At 41.9% G+C, this 18,371-nt stretch overlaps 2 protein-coding genes across 7 annotated transcripts; one reads left to right on the forward strand and one right to left on the reverse strand.

Annotated features, from left to right (window-relative positions):
• Window positions 1–152: 152 nt before the first annotated feature.
• On the reverse strand, window positions 153–11,639 carry LOC128672064 (uncharacterized protein). 4 transcript variants are annotated; one of them, XM_053748959.2, is made up of 14 exons: window positions 11,242–11,639; window positions 10,700–11,167; window positions 10,240–10,335; window positions 9,368–9,451; window positions 8,230–8,649; window positions 7,757–8,014; window positions 4,538–7,573; window positions 3,916–4,123; window positions 3,286–3,653; window positions 2,936–3,127; window positions 2,588–2,801; window positions 1,737–1,831; window positions 844–972; window positions 153–372 (listed from the first exon to the last, which is right to left on the reverse strand). In XM_053748959.2, the coding sequence occupies exons 1-14, from the start codon at window positions 11,374–11,376 to the stop codon at window positions 268–270; spliced, it is 5,808 nt and encodes a 1,935-aa protein (XP_053604934.1). In that variant the 5' UTR covers window positions 11,377–11,639; the 3' UTR covers window positions 153–267. The 4 variants fall into 4 exon arrangements, with proteins under 4 accessions (XP_053604934.1, XP_053604935.1, XP_053604938.1 ...); XM_053748960.2 differs by having other exon boundaries at window positions 10,700–11,164; window positions 11,242–11,638; XM_053748963.2 differs by lacking the exon at window positions 9,368–9,451 and having other exon boundaries at window positions 10,700–11,164; window positions 11,242–11,638.
• Window positions 11,640–12,401: 762 nt separating this feature from the next.
• On the forward strand, window positions 12,402–17,565 carry LOC128671998 (uncharacterized protein). Of its 3 annotated transcripts, none has more exons than XM_053748872.2 (5): window positions 12,402–12,596; window positions 13,014–13,185; window positions 14,284–14,462; window positions 14,615–14,704; window positions 15,565–17,565. In XM_053748872.2, the coding sequence occupies exons 1-5, from the start codon at window positions 12,538–12,540 to the stop codon at window positions 15,689–15,691; spliced, it is 627 nt and encodes a 208-aa protein (XP_053604847.1). In that variant the 5' UTR covers window positions 12,402–12,537; the 3' UTR covers window positions 15,692–17,565. The 3 variants fall into 3 exon arrangements, with proteins under 3 accessions (XP_053604847.1, XP_053604846.1, XP_053604848.1); XM_053748871.2 differs by having other exon boundaries at window positions 12,405–12,596; window positions 14,615–14,743; XM_053748873.2 differs by lacking the exon at window positions 12,402–12,596 and adding an exon at window positions 12,603–12,729 and having other exon boundaries at window positions 14,615–14,743.
• Window positions 17,566–18,371: the final 806 nt, after the last annotated feature.

Consider the following 18,371-nt stretch of genomic DNA (forward strand, 5'->3'; position numbering starts at 1 on the left):
ATGCGATGATGCGATGAGATAATGAGAAGTTACATTCAATAGAACAAAATATTGGGACCGTGAGAGAGAGCAATAACTTTCGTTCCAGTAGATACTATCATTGCACTGACAAAAGCCGAAAATTGAAAAACAAAATTTTGAAAAGAAAAACCTTTGTATAAATCAATCTAAGATTTATTCTATTTCATAATTAAATTAAACGTCTTTAAGTAAAATACAAGATTCGTACATAAATTATAATTACAATATTACATCTGATAGAATCTGCTACGCGGGCGGCTGTTTGTGTTTTTTCCTGAACTTCTTGACGTAGGCCTCCACCAGCGCCTGGATCTTCGTGGGGTTGATCTCGCCCGTCTTGTTGTGGCAGATCTGCAGTTTACAACCATCGATATATTTACATTACAACCCAGTTTGTTTTGGTAAATACTTCAAAATGGGAAACAATGCTATGTTGAGGTCCATAATCTCTCGACTAAAAATGTCCCTTTCCCAAAATGACCCTTGCAAGTCTCAATCTCAATATGTCCCTTGCCTAAAAAATATATTGGATCTAAGTCGGGTTTTCATTTGTGTTGGCTCGTCGCTTTGCCTTCCTCCTTCGTGCCGCATTGCTCAGTAACACGTTTCTAACAGCCATGCACCACAATGCGTCACTGAACGACAATACTTTAAATAGCAATGGTCTAAAATCCAACAAAAGGTACATCTTGTAGAAGGTTCATTTTGAGAAAATGAGATAATGGACCTCAATCCATCATTTATGTAACAAAATTGTTAACTTCGTAAATTTGTTACAATAAAACTTTTGTTTCCAGTGATTTACGAACACCAAACACAAACCTTGGGCACGGCTCGGCGCAGGATATCCTTATACTCGTCCTTGGTCACGTGTTTCTTGTTGTAGTGCGGCTTCAGCACCAGCTTCACCTCCTCCACCACTCGCTCTTGACGGTTCAGCTTCTTCAAGAACTGCGACACACGATACATCACCGTGAAACGAAAGGCGTAAATAATATGACAATCAGTGCGGTTTGCATTCGTTTTTGGAAGAGTAAAATTTATATGAAATATTACTATTTTTTCCATATAATTTTTGACGTTGTAGATAACATTACGTTGTCGTAAAAACTTCATGAACAGTAAATGGTTTCCGCACAGTATTTTCCATTTTTGTCCCAAAGTTCCGTTTCAGAAAAATAAACCTCAGACTTTCAATAATCGTTTCGCTACAACTTGAATGGTTAAATCGATTTTGAACAAACATCTAATAAGAACCACCGCATAAAAATATGCTATCGAATAAAAGAAACCGCATCGAAATCGGTTCACCCTTTGATGACACAAGCAGACACACTTAGCGGTCAAACTTATAACACCCCTCTTTTTGCGTCGCGGGTTAAAAAAGGAGTATCAACAATTTTCATGTTTTATATCATAATGGTCAAACCAGCATGTTCATGTTCATATTTTCAGAACCGCGTAATAATCTCAGACAATATGCGAGCAAAATTGTACAGAGTCGACAGCTCCTTTTTGAACTTCTTCACATTTTAAGAAGTGGAAATTTTACTTAGTCCTAAAAATATGTTTGCTTTGTGTATGCAAAATTTAATAAGGATAATGCTTTTAGCATGAAGTCCATTTGTTCTTTGACTATTTGCATTTTATGCAATAAAGTTTAAATAAAACATATTTTGCGCCAAGCATCAATAGCAAAACGTCAGACCCCGCACCTTGCTCTTGACCTGCATCTCCACGGCCGACGACGGCAGCTCGTCCAGGATCTTCAGGTTGTCCTCGTCTATCTTCACGCCCACTTGCGTCTTGCCTGTTGGGAATTCATTACATATTACAAGATAGACGCGGCAGAGGATTTTATCTGTCTATTCAAATACTACTGCTGATTTTCGTACTGTTTTCACCAATAGTTTAGGTGTATTATTTATTGTTTTTATATGAGCGAAGCCGGGACGGGCCGGTAGTACTTTTTGTAAAACCACTTGATCTCTGCGACAGATGACCAATAGTATAAAAATAATACTTATGTCTCTGTCGCTCTCATTTCAAATGCACCTATTCATTCTAATATAGTATCGTTGAGTTAGTATCCCATAACACAAGTCTCGAACTTACTTTGGGGCTAGCTCAATCTGTGTGATTTGTCCTAATATATTTATTTACTTATCCTATTGCCAAAGGGATCAAACTATATTTTTCTCAGGGCTTAGGGCACATTCTGATAAAATAATGTATTGTAATTTAAAATTATATTTTTTATAATAATGATTTTGTTGTTGTCAGAGAGATCATACATTCAATGCGTGATAAAAAAATCATGTCCTTGCAGCAAACCGTTGAACCAACTCGTTCAGCCCTTGCACATTTGCTTGTTTGTTGGGTCTCGTTTTTCAGTATAGTGTGTACAAAATATTTGAACAAAATTTTTTAACAAAATCGGGGCAGATATCCGATTCAAAATCGGGTTACAAAATTCCACCGGAACATACATACTTACATACGAAGCGAGCTTGTAACAAAAGAGAGGTTAGGAATTATAAAAGTATATTGTTAAAACAAAAGGGACCTTTCTTCCTGAGCTTGACGGGGACCTTGGCGTGCTTAGCGCGCGCGCGACGCGTGCGCTGCGCGTGCTGCGCGTGCTGCGGCCGCGGCGAGAACAACTCGCCGAAGTCCGAGGAGCCCGGCGAGTACGGCGACTCCGACGGCTCCAGCGCCGGCAGCGCCGCCGGCGCCGGCCGCCGCGGCAGCGGCAGCCGCGAGATCTTGCTCGTCTGCATCTACACAACGAGTTTCACTTGCAGGTCTGACGCTCGCTACATTTATTTCATAACGTCCTTGCGGTTTCACGACTCGACGATATAACATTTAAACCTTAAAACACATGTATACGACCGTGGACCGATATCCGTACCTGCATAGGTTTGATCGGGTCGGACTTGATGGGCGAGGGTTTGGCCAGGAACAGCTTGGCGGGCTCGGGGAGGACGATGCGCGGCTGCTTGGCCGGCGCCGGCTGCGGCTCCGGCGCCGGCTGCGGAGTGTGGCCCGCGCCCGGCACCGGCGACGGGGGCGCATCGCGCGTCGATTGCAACAACTGTAGCACCTGCGAATAAAAGGCACATTATAGAATTGGCAAGTAATTTGTAATATGTTTAAATTGAAAGATTTCTCCTGTGTTCACAATTAAAAGAAAATATGTCATTTATGAATACTTTGGAACTTCAATTTAAAAATGGCATAGGTTTCCCGAGAATGAAATACCTTCTCCATAGGCGAGAGCGGTCGGCGGTCGATGACCTCGTCGGCCGACATATTTGTCTTCTGCGCCGCCTCCAGCGTCATGGTGGCGGGCGCGGCAGCCGCAGCCGCAGCCGCGGCCGCGCGCGGCGACGCCGATGCCGACCGCGTCGGCTCGAACGGGTCGTAGGCGTCCGGGGACTCGGGGGGCTCCGGCGGCGTGTTGGGGCCGCGGGGCTCCGCAGCGCCAGGCTCTGCGGGCGCCGCGGCGGCGGGCGCGGCCGCCGGCGCCGCGTGCGGGGACGGCGGGGTCTTCGGCCCGGACGCCGCGGCCGGCTCCGGCGCGGGGGACGCTTGAGCCGGTTTAGCTATCGCGGGCTCCTCTGTGTGATCTGCGGGAAAATTGAACTAATTTGAATGGTAGCGTAACAAATAGACAAGAGAATACTTGCTACCGATATCGATTATCATTTATAATGTCATGTCGGATGCGACCACTGTTTGAATAATTACTGGAACACGATTTCACCCTAAGTCTTACAAACGGTCCACTATGCAGGACATGCATGGAAGTTAAAGAAACTGCAAGCCACCTACCTCCTCTGGGAGTCGTGGCGTCGCACCAACAAGAGAGGGGTTCCTGGACAGACTCACCCTTGCCGTGGTCGCTGTCGCTGAGCACGATGACGTCGCGCTGCTCAGGCGTGAGCTCGCGGAAGGGAGAGCGCTCCAGGTCGATGATGGCGACGGGGCGCGCGGCGGCGGGCGGGGGCGCCGGGGGCGCGGGCGGGGGCGCCGGGGGCGCCGCCCGCCGCCGCGCGCGCCGCCGTCCGCGCGACGCCGAGCGCGCGCGGTCCTGCTCCTGCATCATCATCAATCGTCAGCAACAGCCATTTAGACATCCCCACTGCTGTAAGGAATTTGGGCCGTGACCGACCACGCGGGCCCGTTGCGCATTGGCGGGTTTTAACGACTGCAAATACAACCGGGACCGACGGCTTTCAGTGCATAGAACGGAGGAGCTTAAGATAATTTTTCAATTTCATTCCATTCCCCTCCAATGACCGGCCGTCACTATCACAGGCCGGGCGCGTAAAACTCTAGTTTTGATTGTTTATACATTCTTCGTACTTATTGCTTTGATAAAACAAAAATAAAGGAATTTGATTCGATTCCACATTTTATTATCTACACGCATTTTCTCCGTTACATTTATTTATTTATGGAAACAATAAGAAGATTAAAATAAGAGAAAAAGTGAAGAGTTTAAAATTACCTTGAAGCTAACACTGACGAGGATGTTATCTCCCGAAGTGAACACTTCTTTAGACGGGCCTGTGTTATCTCTCATGCGTCGGTGTCTGAGGCGGGGCGTGGGCGTGGGCGTGGGCGGGGCGTCGAGCGGGGCGTCGGGCGGCGGCGTGCGCGGCGACAGCAGGCGCGAGTCCACGGACGCGGGCGACGGGCGCCGCCGCCGCTTGGTGCGCGCGCGCGACTCCTCGCGCTCCGACCGCGCGCGGCGCCGCCGCTTCCCCGACTTGGGTTTAGAAGGAGATTTGGACGCAGAGCGGCGGCGCTTGCGACTGCGGGAGCTCGAGCGCCGGCGCCGGGACGAGCGCCGGCGCGACCCGGACCGGCGCCGGCGCCGCGCCGGGGCCGGCGAGCGCCGCCGCGCCGGCGCCGGCAGCACCGGCGTCGCCGACCGCGGAGTGAGCGACAGGCGCCGCGGACGAGACAGCGAGCGCCGCACGCGACGCGGCGGCGAGGCCGAGGGCCCGCGGGACAGCGAGGCGGAGCGCGCCGGGGAGGGGGAGGGGGAGGGCGAGGGGGAGGGGGAGGGGGAGGCCGAGCGCCGCGGGGACACGTCTCTCCCGAACGGATCCTTCACCTTCCTCCGCTTCTCCGTCACCACGGTCCTCACATCGTACCGCTCCAGGTCCTTACGCTTCTCTTTGCGTTTTTTCTTTTCTTTCTCCCCGTCTGAATCTCTATTCTTCTTCTTGTCTTTGTCTCGCTCGCGGTAATTACGCTCTTTACCGCTCTTGCTCAACTTTTTGAAAACCACTTCGCTCTTTTTCTTGCTCTTGCCTTTCTCTTTCCCTTCTTTTTTGGAAGCCTTCTTCTTCTTTTTCACCTCTTCCTTTTCTTCTTTATCTTTCCTCTTCTCGGTGATTTCGCCATCTTCTTCTTCTTGTCGCGGGACTGGCGGCGGAGTTTCTCTAAAGGAAGCCTTATCCTGATCAGAGAACATCTCGTTGCCTTCGTCTTCTGATATCATTTCGGTATCGAGCCCTTCTAATGCTTTATCTTTTTCCGTCTCTAGCGAGGTATCTTTGGACTTGTTCTCGTCGAGGCAAGGCGTGTAGCTGCGCTCGTCCTCAGTCTCGCTGATGGATTCCGTCATTTTCTCAACTATCTCTTCATTCTTATCATCGTCATTTCCACGGCGCCGCTTGTCTCCCATTTCTGGCTCTGATATTCCATCGTCAGAACGTTCTCCCTCAGATTTGGCCTCGCCGTCATCTTCCTCGTCATGTTTGTCTGGAGTTTTAGCATCTCCGTTCACAGGTGCTCCCACAACATCCTCATTAATATCATCTTTGATTTCATCTTTCTCCGCTGAGATTCCTTCGTCTTTTCCAGGCGATTTTTCTCTATCATTATCCTCGGCCACAACTTTAGTTACTGCCTCAGATTTTTTTTCTGTTTCTTTATTAATTGATTCGTCTTTTTCTAAAGATTCTTTTACTATGTTGTCTTTTGAACTTTCTATTATTTTTTCAGGTTGTTTATCTGTTGGTGTCTCGTTCATTTTAGTGGATTCTTCCTCTTCAGCCGGTTCATCATCGTCATACAACGACACCCGTTTGATCAGTGACGGCGTGTTTATCTTGATCTTTATAGGATTCCGGGGTATCGGCGTGATCGGACACCGCTTGGACACTTTTTCTTTATATTCATCTTCTTTCTTCTTAATTTCATTGATTTTAGTACTTGTAGTAGATTTGTGGTCTGACAAATCTCTTTCAAGCGGCGAATTTCCAGCTTCAGGAGTGATCGTATCAGGCGTGGCTGTATCGTCGTCTTCTTGTACTAAATCTTGCATATCATCAACCGGAGGTAGAGGCGGTTGTTCATCGGGCGTGATGCCCGTGTTGTTAGCGATGTGGACGCTCGTGGCGGAATAGATGGAGAAGTTGGGACAATCTCCGTCCGAATCGTCGTCGCTGGTCGGCTGCCGCGGCGCCGCGGCCGGCGACGATATGAGACCCCTGTGTTCTTGCAGCACTTGTCTCACGGCAGTGTCGAGCACACTAGGAGGCACATTGATCGCTGTGGTGTCGATGCCGGCGAGCAAGCTCTGCATGCCGGGGGGCAGCGACGGGGGCGGCGGCGGCGCGGTGGGCGCCGGCAAGGGCTCCTTGGCACTTGAAGGACCAGATTCTTCTCCACTATCTTCTTCATCATTCGTCGGCTCTGTCGGATCATATTTCTCCGTATCGATGACGAGGCCGGAATCGCTTTTCTCATCTTCAGATTTGTCGACGTCAGAAGTTTTGCTCGGGTCAAATCTGAAAGAAGGAGGCTCCGGTAGCGGCTGATAGGGCTGCGGCGCCGGGCGTGAGAGCAGAGGGGTCGGTTGTGAACCGGTGGCCCCCGTGCGCATATCTAAAGGATTTTCAAAGCCTCCGAAAGAGTGTCTCGGGGATGGGCCTTCTGCGTGGTTGTCCGGTCGCTGTGGCGCGTTGTATGGCTGCCAATTATTCCCAAAACGCTGCTCCTGCCTCTGATTTTGATAATTCTGTCTGTTATCCGGCAGAGACCTTCGTCGATCAAATTCCTCATCCTGCAAATACTGGTGTGGTCTTCTAGGGAAGTCGCCGTACGACTGGCCATCGTGACGCGCGTTATTTTGGTTCTGGTAGTTATTGCCTTGAGGCCGGGTCTGGTAGCCTTGGTAGCCTCCGTCATAGCCCCCCCGGAAGTTGCCGGTTTGTTCGCGATGGTAATTTCCCCGGTAGCCCCCTCCCCAACCACCCCCACCTCTCGACTGTCCAGGATATGATGGGACTTTCTTGCTAGCGTCTTCTCCTTTCGACAAATCAACTTTATCATCTCTCTTCTCTGTGACCGGTTTTTTGACGCCATTTTTGTGTGTTTCCAGTTTGATGGTGACGTTACCGTCGACGTTGATTGAGACTACGGACTTCTTAGAGTGTAGCAAGGTCTGGCTTTCTAGAATGCTGGACAACACGTCCGGGGCGGAGGAGGCGTGCGGCGGAGAAGGAATGCTGATCATCTTCCGACGGGCCTGAAAACATATTATATCAATATGTGCCAATAATATGATCAATGATGCTGATTAGATGTTTACCTACTGAAAACGGTGATGTAAATTGGTATATTAATTTTATGACATTGGAATTTCGTCCCCAGTCAACATAAGAAAGAGATTAAGCCAATGAAATAATACAGTTAAAAAAAACCATCTAACCTGTCTATAAGCACTAATAACACTAGAAGTGGGTCTCGCAACGACCGCAGTGGTGGCTCCCTCAGACGCTCCCTCATCTTCTGAGAAGTAATCCAGTTCGTCGTGGTTGCCAAAGAGAGTCAGCGCGGGGATCCCGGGCCGATGGCTGCGGAGCGGCGGCGGCGACACAGCGCGCGCTCGCAGCGCCGCGAGGCGCGCGCGCACGCTCGCGCGCACGAGCGCGCGCCGCGCCGCCGTCCGCGGCTGACGCTTTTTCGTCTGTTGAATTTGTTATGTTAGTCTATTTATCTATCTTAATTTATTCAATATTGAAGCCATTCGTGACGCAAGTTTACAACAGAGATAACACTATAATAAGTAGTTTCAAAAACAAAAAACTGCAGACTTCGCTCAATTTTCATGTAGAATTTTATTGATCATCAATTTCCGATCGAAGCACTCTACTAGCATGCAATAGATAGGGGCGAACTGACCCGTCTTTTCTGAACCCTTCTCTTGATCGTCTTTGTGACGGGACACTTCCCATTCTCTTGGATCTCATACTCGATGACAACAGTTTTGCTTCTCCTTGTAGTCCTCCTGCGCTTAGTCCCGGTATTCCTGCGCCTGGTGGTCCCGTGGGAACCGCTTTGAGATGCACCCGAAGTCCTAGACGATGTGGGGAGATTGTCTGCGTTAATCTCTCGCCGACCACTAGACGTAGATGGCTCATCCTGCCTGTTTACGTTCCGTGATGACCTTCTCACGTTCCTAGGCTCCCTCAGAGGAACCGCTCGAGGACCTAAAGGGAGGTCCATGTCAGCAATCCCAGAAAATAAATCGTCAACCTCGGCAAAATGAATTACGTCGAGTAAGTCGTCGCAATTTGGACAAAGCCATTGATCTATGGGCACCTGAAAATGTAAGCTTTAATTAGAACATACATTTAGATAACAAAAGGGTAGTATTTAAACAATAAGTATTTGTAAATAAAAAAATTTAAATGTAAAAAATTATTTGGTTACAAAAATACTAAGTGAGCGACTAACTAAAGAGAAATCAACATAACAGAAAATGAAATAAATTAATTTAAGTTACTTATAATTCAAAACGAGCAGCATTATAATATCTCTTGAGTGACCTAATATTTGTTTGAGTGACAAGCTTATGTTGTTACCGTTGTTCAAGTGACATATTGATTTTAATTAAAGGTTCTAGGTTTACATGTAAGGAGTACAGTTCTGATGATTTTCCTAATAGCTAATACTTTCGAGACAGTGCTGGGTCAATACTTTTATATATTTTAATTATTAAGTTCTATAGCTATACATATTATAACAATGCTCATTAGAACATTATTTTTTAACTTGAAACATAATTTTATTTTACTTTATTAATAATTCAAAATGTAAAAATCAATTTTGCCTAGGCCGAACTAGTAAACCATAAGTTATTTTAGATCAAACTAAACTAGTTTGAATGTCTTGCCTAAGATCAACTAATTTGGCCAGAAATCAAGTTTGACTGGCAATACATATAAATATTTGTTTTAAGTTTTTGTCAATTTTCCCATACAAACCAATGAAATGTATGGAGAAATTAATTATGTAGCATCTATGTTTGTTTACCAACCTGACGGTGACGTCTGTACAAAAACATTAATAGGCTGTCTGCCATACGCGACCATGGAATTCCGCGCGGACCCGTCCGACCAATCTGTAGTTTTCATCAAAACATCGTATCAAGATAAAAAACACAGATCTCAAATACAATTATTTATAGTAACTAACATCAATACAGCAGCTTCTATTTGTTCATTTCAACACCAACTTACAATATAGTTTTACTACTCAAAATTTAAACAATCTAACACGCGCGCTATTCACTCACTAGTCGCTCACTCAGTAATGTAGTTGCAACCAATTTTGAGCAAAAATCTATATCCAAAATAGATTTTTGCTCAAAATTTATTATGAGTTTAGTTAATTTTTCACATGTCATTAAATTGATACATATAAAAAGCTAACTAGGTATGTTTTAGTCGCAGATCATTTAATATCTTTGAAGAGAAATCAGATTTTTTTGTCAGTAATTATTGATATATAATTTTGTTCATTTATTATTTAAAGTGAAATGAGTGTCTATCTATTCCTTATTACAAACCAGTTTAAGTTGTTACTAGCTAATATGAACATCTTTTTTGTAATAAATAAATCTTGACGTCATAAATAGACGTAAATATCGAGCGTAGAGCGCAAGAACGAGACTCCCGACACCCATGACTTAGTAAAATATTTCCAACCACCTATGGAAAAGTCGACGAGTTTAAAAAAAAAAACACGTTAGTGATGGGCCAACATCAAAACCAGACTCGAGTCATGGGAGAGATGCCAAAAAGTACCCGACTTCGTTGTCCTATGAGAGGAACTTCTGGCCCACTTGGATAGAATAACAACACAATTGGGCAACAAACAAGTGGGCATTGATCATATTAGGCAGTGTACCTGAGAGACAGGAGGCAGAAGGCACTGCATGTGATAGCCGAGGTCGCAGCCATCACACAGCAGCATGCTCTCTTCATTGTCTGTGCTGCCACAGACCTGGAACCAACCAATATTAGTTCCTGTAGTAATAGACTATAAGCTGAAGAGTAATTGCAATTACAATTGATTACAAGTCTAATTGATAGAGATGTACAAATTGAAATCCAAATTTATCAGTTAACTAGCGGCCCGTCCTGAATTTGCTCAGGTAAAAACACATGGTAGAGGACTGTGTCTATAATATGTAAGGATTACTAAGTATAGCTACAAATATTTTTTATTACCTAATTTTAATAAGTTTTATTTATGACTAAATTTGCATGATCATATAATCAACATTTTTAGAAAGGCAATTTATAGTTACTAAGCTTTGTTAATGGCTTTCATAATTTACAAGTTCCACCAATACATCGACACATACCTCACAGGCAGTAGGATCCTCTACAACCAGCAGGTCTACAGAGGAGCGGCGTTCCACCACCTTCACAGGCTCAGTACGCAAGACTCTGCCCCCAGCACACACTCTCACTACAATTGAGTTAAAAGTTATCCGGTCTACTGGACAAGTGTTCACATTTTTAGACCACTCTGTGATGCAATCCAAGCAGAATATGTGTTCACAGTTTTCAGGAGTTCCCACCTCTTGGTCTGTGAACCGTAAGAGGCAAATTGAGCACTTATCAGTATTTCCATCTGAGCTGTCAGAGGCAAAACCTGATGTGGGTTTGTTGGATGGTGCAGGCTTAGGTTCAGGTTTTGTGGAGCCGCCGGAGGATGAGTCGCTTTCGGCGTCTGAGTCCCTCAGCTTGGGCAGAGTGCGGCGGTGCCGAGTGCCCGCGCGCACCACGGACCCGCCACTGCTGCTACTCTCTGCATCGCTCACCACCTGCTAACAATACCGTTGTCAATATACCACGTCTACATACTCTTAACACTCGCTAAAGTCGTCAAACAGCAACTCACCCTGAGTCTCTTTCTACGTGTCGTGGCGCCGATGCTTTCATCACTGTCAGACCCAGACTCTGATGACAACACTATCACCTTTTTTATCCTCCGCTTGGGACGCGGAGGTGAATCGTCACTGCCATCATCACTCATTTTAGCCTAAGATATAAACAGCTACACTAAATACACTTTACTATGCAAGACACGAAGCACTAAACTGCATAGGTGTAAATGACCTTTACAAAATTAATAATCCGTCAGTAATGTGACGTTGGCGAATCATATAGCTAATTAGTTAAACTTAACTAAGATATAATTATTCCCATTGCTAATGCTTCTCTCAAACTTATTTTATTATTTTGACAGAAAGCCGCTATTGATGGTCAGTCGGCCATTTTCATTTCATGATTTTAATTAGTGTTGCCGCACGATTGTCGACTATCGATTGTTTTTCAATCAAGTAACATTTATTTAAATACCTACTCCTTTATCGACAGGCTATTGATTGTTTAACAAGAACTATCAAATGTACTATCGATAGTATCGGTATTAATATTATCGAAGGAGCGCAATACTATCGATATTCACGCCCATTAACAACAAACTATCGATACTATTGACGTTCTTAGTGGCAATACTATCGATAGTATACCTACTTTCATATGCAATTTTAAAATACTGTTTTATTTTTCGATCTTCCTTATTTAGATACTTACATTGAAGCACTATCTCCGGTCGACAAAAAATGGTTATAAAATTATATTATACTAGATGTTGCCCGGGGCTTCGCTCCCGTGGGCATTTTAAGATAAAATATAGCTTATAGTAATCTTGGATAATGTACCTTTCTAATGGTAAAATTATTTTAGAAATAACTTGTTATGCGATTGATTGTCTGATCGATTACCAAGAAAGTCAATGTGGGCAACAATACTATGGATAATATCGATAGTACTTTCGGTATAATGGATATTATAACCTTTTTCGAATGAAAACAATCGATATTTCGCCAACACTAGATTGTATGCGATATTGCCAGAAAACAAAAGTAGGTATTACCAGTTGCAGCTACATTCTTTCTACTACTGAGTGAATGAAATTATTAAGGCTTCCCACATAGGTATATGTTTCGTTGTCAACGAAAAATAATCGATTTTTCACATAATTTACCGGTTCAATTCAAATTAAAATCGTTCGAACCACATCACTAGTATTTTCATGTGCGGGCGGCGAAAGGAAGATTTGTTTCAATAGATTTGTGTTTTTTCAATATTTCACCGAAAGAACATAAAAATCTCATAACCACAACAAGAAATGACCGCTGAGAACGAACGGGAAATTTATCACAAATTGGAAGCCATGAAGGAAATTCGGTATGTTATTTTTTACTTACCTACCCTATTTTAAATTCTTCGCACCTGTGGACTCGGATCAATAAAACACTTGACACCAATCATACCTTGAGACAACGGGCTAACTCGTAGTAGCCACAAATTATAACGACATGTAAGTTGCTTATAACTTCCATACAAGGACAAAACGTATTTGTCAAATTTTTAGTAACATAGCATCCATCGTCCACTCATAACCATATTAGCTTTTTTCAAGTGGCTTTTTGTTGCATAGTTCTTTACAACATTGAGATGATTTCAAAATATTGATACATACAATTAAAGCATGCTCTACTCTTGTGTTTATGTTTAGACATTCCATATAGGTAATTCATAAAATTGCAAGGGTTTTTTAAAACATGCTTGCATTAACATGCTAAATAAGAGTTATAAATGCAGGAACAAGACAATCACACTGGAGCGGCTGAAGCGTAGCATCTTGAATGAGGTCCGTAGCGGGGACCAAGAGGGCCGCTGTCTGCAGCAGTACAAGCGGGAGATGGAGCTGCTGCAGCAGGAGAAAATGAGCCATGTGGAGGAGCTTCGACAGATACATGCGGACATCAATGCTGTTAGTATTCTACTATTTTCAATAATAGTTTGGTACATTTCCACAACTACCTACTATAAAATTTTATGTTTCAGTTTTTATTTATGAAGTGAGGTGTGAGGCATCCTTATACTATCACAACGAGTGATATTTGTCTCTCATATCATATTTTTAAACAATCTAAGATCATTTTCTCTCTTGAGCCATAAAATGTTGGAACCCAGTGACTTTTATTTTTTGCATTAAATACAACAACTTTTAGTAACACTGTATTAGAAAAAGCAGTTCCCCTATGAGATTAAGCCACTGGTTGTGCTAAGATTAAAATAAATTATTATTATTTGTGCTTTTTAAACATTTTAACTTAGTAATAATACTCTATTTTTTATCTAAGCATAGTCCAGCCCTTCTATTAATATTACCATTCCCTGCAGCATGGCAACAACTCCAATCAACAACAGGTGTACTGTATAAACTGTTTATTTCTGCCTTTCTCTCCGTAATGTGGGTGATGGCACTGAACCTCATTTGTTTGTTTATCTGCTTGAGCTCTTGCATATGGCACATTAGGAATCAATGGTTTGTTTTTCTCAGAAACCATTAGATAAACTTCATAGTATTTAAAACTATTTTCTTTAAAATTTCGCAATATAATTTATATACAGTTCATTGTATTATTGAAATTTGATGCAACTATGAATGATAGTATAAGTGTCCTTCATTTGTCTCCCAATTTAGCATTTAGCTGGCCACACTAGTGAAAAAGATGTCAATATTAATTGGCATTGAAAAGAAAATGTTACATTTTTTTAAAATTAATTGGTTTCTTCCTGCCCACAATCTTTTGCATTGGCATATACATATTTTCGTTCTTTTTATGTATTGGCAAAGCTTTGTTATGTAAAGTGTGTACTTGTCAGTACTTGTTTACACACTTGTTGTTGTTTGTGTGTACACACTTCATGACTATAAAATATGATGAAGTTTTGAGTAAGGGTATATAGGATTCTTTATTCAATAGATTATTAATTTAGCAGTATATTATACAAATAATTTTCGAGTGTAATACTGGCATATGGTCATTAAAAAAAAAATCAATTACTATTGTTTAATTTTCAGATGGAAACAGTAATAAAGCAGACAGAAGAGAGCATGACCCGCAAGCTGTCCAATGCTTCTCGTCTCCACGAAGACTACCGACCGCTCAAGGCCGAGGTGGATTTGCTGCGGAGACAGTGCTTGGGGCTCGACCGCTTGCCTGACTTGCATGAGGAGGAAGGCTCTCCCATCACTCCTGAGTAAGTAGTTTGTATCACAGGCCTTTGTATCACATTTATGTGAAAGCGGTCCCTTCATCAGGGAAGTTTAGTCTGTAATTTTTATTGTGTCTCATAAAGTTTTAAGAAAAATATTGATTTCTGAGTAGACTGAGACATGTGGTGTGTTGCAGCCGCTTCCCGGCGCTGCCGACGCCGCCGCGGCCGCCGCCGTTCCTGGCGCCGGCGCCGCGCAAGCCGCCGCCGCCGCCGCCCGCGTTCAGGTCTGCCATAGAACAAGATTTCCTTACCGTCTCGCTAAGGTTCGATTTTGTTTGCTTTTCTTTTCTGTTTCTCTGTTGCCTTTCTTTATCCTCTCCTTTTTTGTGTTTCAAGGTTAACGTTTTAAATCTCTGATTTATTATTTGATTTATTTATTCATTGTTATCCTAGCAGCGCTCCAGTGTTACACTCTCTTTAGAGTTTCGGTAGAAAAAAGAAATCTGTCAGCTGAGATCTTACGATATTTAGTAACAAATACACTCATTCCCATCCAAACTTTCGCGTTTATAATAATAGTGGGAATTGGGATTGACACCACTTTTAATTAAGTATAGAATTAATAATCCCTTTCTCAAGAGTTTAAAATGCTTTGGATGAAAATGTCAATCTCCCCGATATAATGAAGTGAATGAAGCGTTAATATTATTCAATATCATTTTTTTTTTAATATACCTTTAAAAAAGTTTATAACAATTTGTCAAATCCTATGAACAATGTCAAAGGAATATTAATACAATTTTTTGTTTAATTTGCTTTTTCTAACTTAGTTCTCTTTTTTATTTTATTTTATTTTGCCAGCAGCAAATTAATAATAATATACTATTAAACAAGTGTAACTGATAGATACTATTCAAAGCTGCATTGTGGTGTATGTGAGGAATCATTTTTTATATTTCCATAACCAACTGTTGCGTTAGCTGTAGCATTGTAAGGGTTGTACATTAAGCTAAAGTGTGTTTTATCACTATCGCACGTTACAATTTGACATGGACGGGACGAGACACAACATACATAGCATTTTATGAATAAGAGAGTGAGTAAATAACAATATGCAGTGTACGTGGCAATGTGCGTGTTGCAGACAGCAGCCGCCGCCGATGAAGTCGTGCCTGTCGTGCCACCAGCAGATCCACCGCAACGCCCCCATCTGCCCGCTGTGCAAGGCCAAAAGCCGATCAAGGAACCCCAAGAAACCAAAGAAGAAATAGTCATTATCAACCCAAAATTGAAGGTAGTTTGTAAGTTTTTTGGTTGGTTGTAAGGAGTTTTAGATGGGTATACAGTAGTTGGATTTCTATGAATCAGATGTTTTACCTATTGATTTTGGTGAATCGGCGGGATGTGAACAAGAAATTTTGCATGCATCATATTTGGAGTCATTTACTTTTTAAACAAGTGAAAGAAAACTGGTTGTATAAACATACACTATTAAACAATAGTGATTTAATTAAATTATATACATATATAATTTAATTAAATCACTATGTCTGTCTTCCTCTTCTTATGTATTATAAATTCAAAAAACTATATTTCAAAGTAAATAACTCCTTAGTGACAATGTAATTTAAACATGTCTGATCAGTATTTGTTTAGTGGATATGTCAACTCGTTGCCTGCTTCCATTACACTATTCAATTGTTGTATGAAAAACTGGAGCAAGCAACTATTTGTTATTCATATACATATGCATACTTCCAAATTGAGTCATTGTATAAATAACCGCATACGGAGTGATTCAAATCGTAATAAATGAGAACAAAGAAATTGAAAATCTGTATTAGATTTTATAGGGTGATAAGATAAAAAAATGTTTTTTTAATCACATTGCAAGCTCATTGCATGGCCTTAAATAAACAATCTGATTTAATACTAGCCACTCGCTCCGGCTTCGCACGAGGTCTTTTAAGAGAATACTAAATTAAAGTGAAAACGTAATGGAAATCCTATGCGCGGTTTAAAAGAAGAAAGCTTAGACAGACACGGCGACTTTGTTTTATACAATGTTTTATAATATGTAATGATATCCTACTTCCGGTGATGCCACAACCTTTACGGGCCTTGACCTCTTCCACAAGTTTCTTCCTATGACCCTCGCTGTTTTCCAGTCGATTGCCCATATTTTTAAGGCATTTCAATCCATCCTACTCTTCATGGTCTTCCATAGAAACAAATTGCAGAAAATTACTCGCAGCGTAGCGTTCTCTGCTGGTCTCTTAACCAGCTTGAAATGGTATCTTTCCATCCACTAAATGGATTATTTCTGTCCACATAGGCCTATTTGTTTGTTCGTTAATATTATTATGCCTGTCCTCCTGATGCACATTATATTATATCTACTTATCTCTTTCACAACTATATTAAATTATAATTATTTATCAAGTTGTCTGTATATTTATTTACTTTACAAAACATGTAAAAGGTAAACTGAAAGCCATATATCACATTTCTAGTTCTGGATTGTCCTGAATTCCTCGGTTTTTATATTTTTTGATATTGTAATAATAGATATCAGATATTGACAATCTCGGTAAAGTCGAACTTGTAGATTTTGTACATAGAGATTTAGTTGTAAGATAGCATAATGATATGTGGACTCAATATATGTATGTTTAGTGCGCGCACTGCGCGGTCTCTGTGCCAAACTGTTTCCATTGTTGGAATCTGAAGCGTCTCAGTATTTGTACTTAATGGTTTAAATAATAATTAAAAAGTAAACATAATAATAGAGCGTGAACTTAAATCTGATAGATAGTCACTTGCTCTTTATCGAATTAACATTAGTCATTAACTAAGTTAGGCTCTGAAAATATCAAACGAAAATATTATCAACGATGATATTTTCTTCGATAATGTTTTTTTAAACAGGGCTTCCTTTGGGACTTTTAATTCACGTAATGTCTTAATTATGTGCATCTATACAATTACATATATGCATGTAATTTTATAGAGTGGGCGGTGTAAATAAAATTAATGTTTGCCGACATTAAAGTTAATGATACTGTTGTGAAGGCATATCAGAGTGCCCTAGCTGTAAGTTATTTATTACATGTGTGTACATAATAGATGCGATAAGTGTGGATAACTGTTTTTTATTACACATTCACCCCCCATTTTATAGACTGCTTGCGATAAACTCAACTATTTTGAGATAAAAAGTGGTACTAGTATACCATACTAATAACAAATTCAGTGAGACCATGTATATGAATTGATGAATATTGACAGTTCCTTTTACGCACAGTAAAGGCGCTGTTTATTTTCCATGTTAATTTGGTCGATAGTGAAACGATTACGTTCTCACTGACAATCCATTTAATGTATTGTTTCGAAAAGTTTAGCCTCCTCTCTCATGTCTCATTACAGGTCATTTATTGTGCAATTTATTGGTGAAATAATTGTACTGTATATTTATTTACTATAGATTGTGTGGACATTGGCTCTGTCGAGGACACAGCCGTACAACCCAATGGTGTCACAATCACAAGTGAAATATAAAATAGATATCTAATTTTTATAGGTACCTACATAGGTACTACATAGCTACCCGAAGGTTCTCGGAAATACAAAGAAAAAAAGTACTGAAAAAGCTAGCATATCACGATGTCAGCAACAACATATAGGTAATAGCTAGCAAACTATATTAATCATATTACTCTATAGTTTATGGCAGAACATTTTTGTTTAACTAGATAGAAATTATTTTTGGAAATACCTACCACCGAACCGATACATTGTCGGTCTGGCCTCACAGGTCAGCGCCTAAGCCCTACGCCATTTTCTGGCCTAATTTATACGTGATGCGTGTCTCGTTGCTTATCAACGCCTTATAACGGTTTATCAACGACTTGACCTTCGTCGCCCGACGCTTTTTGCCAAAACAAAGAGTCT

Source organism: Plodia interpunctella, chromosome 8 (assembly GCF_027563975.2).
Source record: "Plodia interpunctella isolate USDA-ARS_2022_Savannah chromosome 8, ilPloInte3.2, whole genome shotgun sequence".
Taxonomy (NCBI): domain Eukaryota; kingdom Metazoa; phylum Arthropoda; class Insecta; order Lepidoptera; family Pyralidae; genus Plodia; species Plodia interpunctella.

Excerpts from the sequence above, each read along its gene's own strand:
- LOC128672064 (XM_053748959.2), bottom strand. The coding sequence starts at position 11,376 with ATGAGTGATGATGGCAGTGACGATTCACCTCCGCGTCCCAAGCGGAGG. Across the intron at positions 4,124-4,537 it reads TCGTCAGTGTTAGCTTCAAG|GAGCAGGACCGCGCGCGCTC; the intron begins GTAATTTTAAAC and ends ATGATGATGCAG. Across the intron at positions 373-843 it reads TGCGCCGAGCCGTGCCCAAG|ATCTGCCACAACAAGACGGG; the intron begins GTTTGTGTTTGG and ends TGTAAACTGCAG.
- LOC128671998 (XM_053748871.2), top strand. The coding sequence starts at position 12,538 with ATGACCGCTGAGAACGAACGGGAAATTTATCACAAATTGGAAGCCATG. Across the intron at positions 13,186-14,283 it reads TACATGCGGACATCAATGCT|ATGGAAACAGTAATAAAGCA; the intron begins GTTAGTATTCTA and ends TTTAATTTTCAG. Across the intron at positions 14,744-15,564 it reads TTCCTTACCGTCTCGCTAAG|ACAGCAGCCGCCGCCGATGA; the intron begins GTTCGATTTTGT and ends TGCGTGTTGCAG.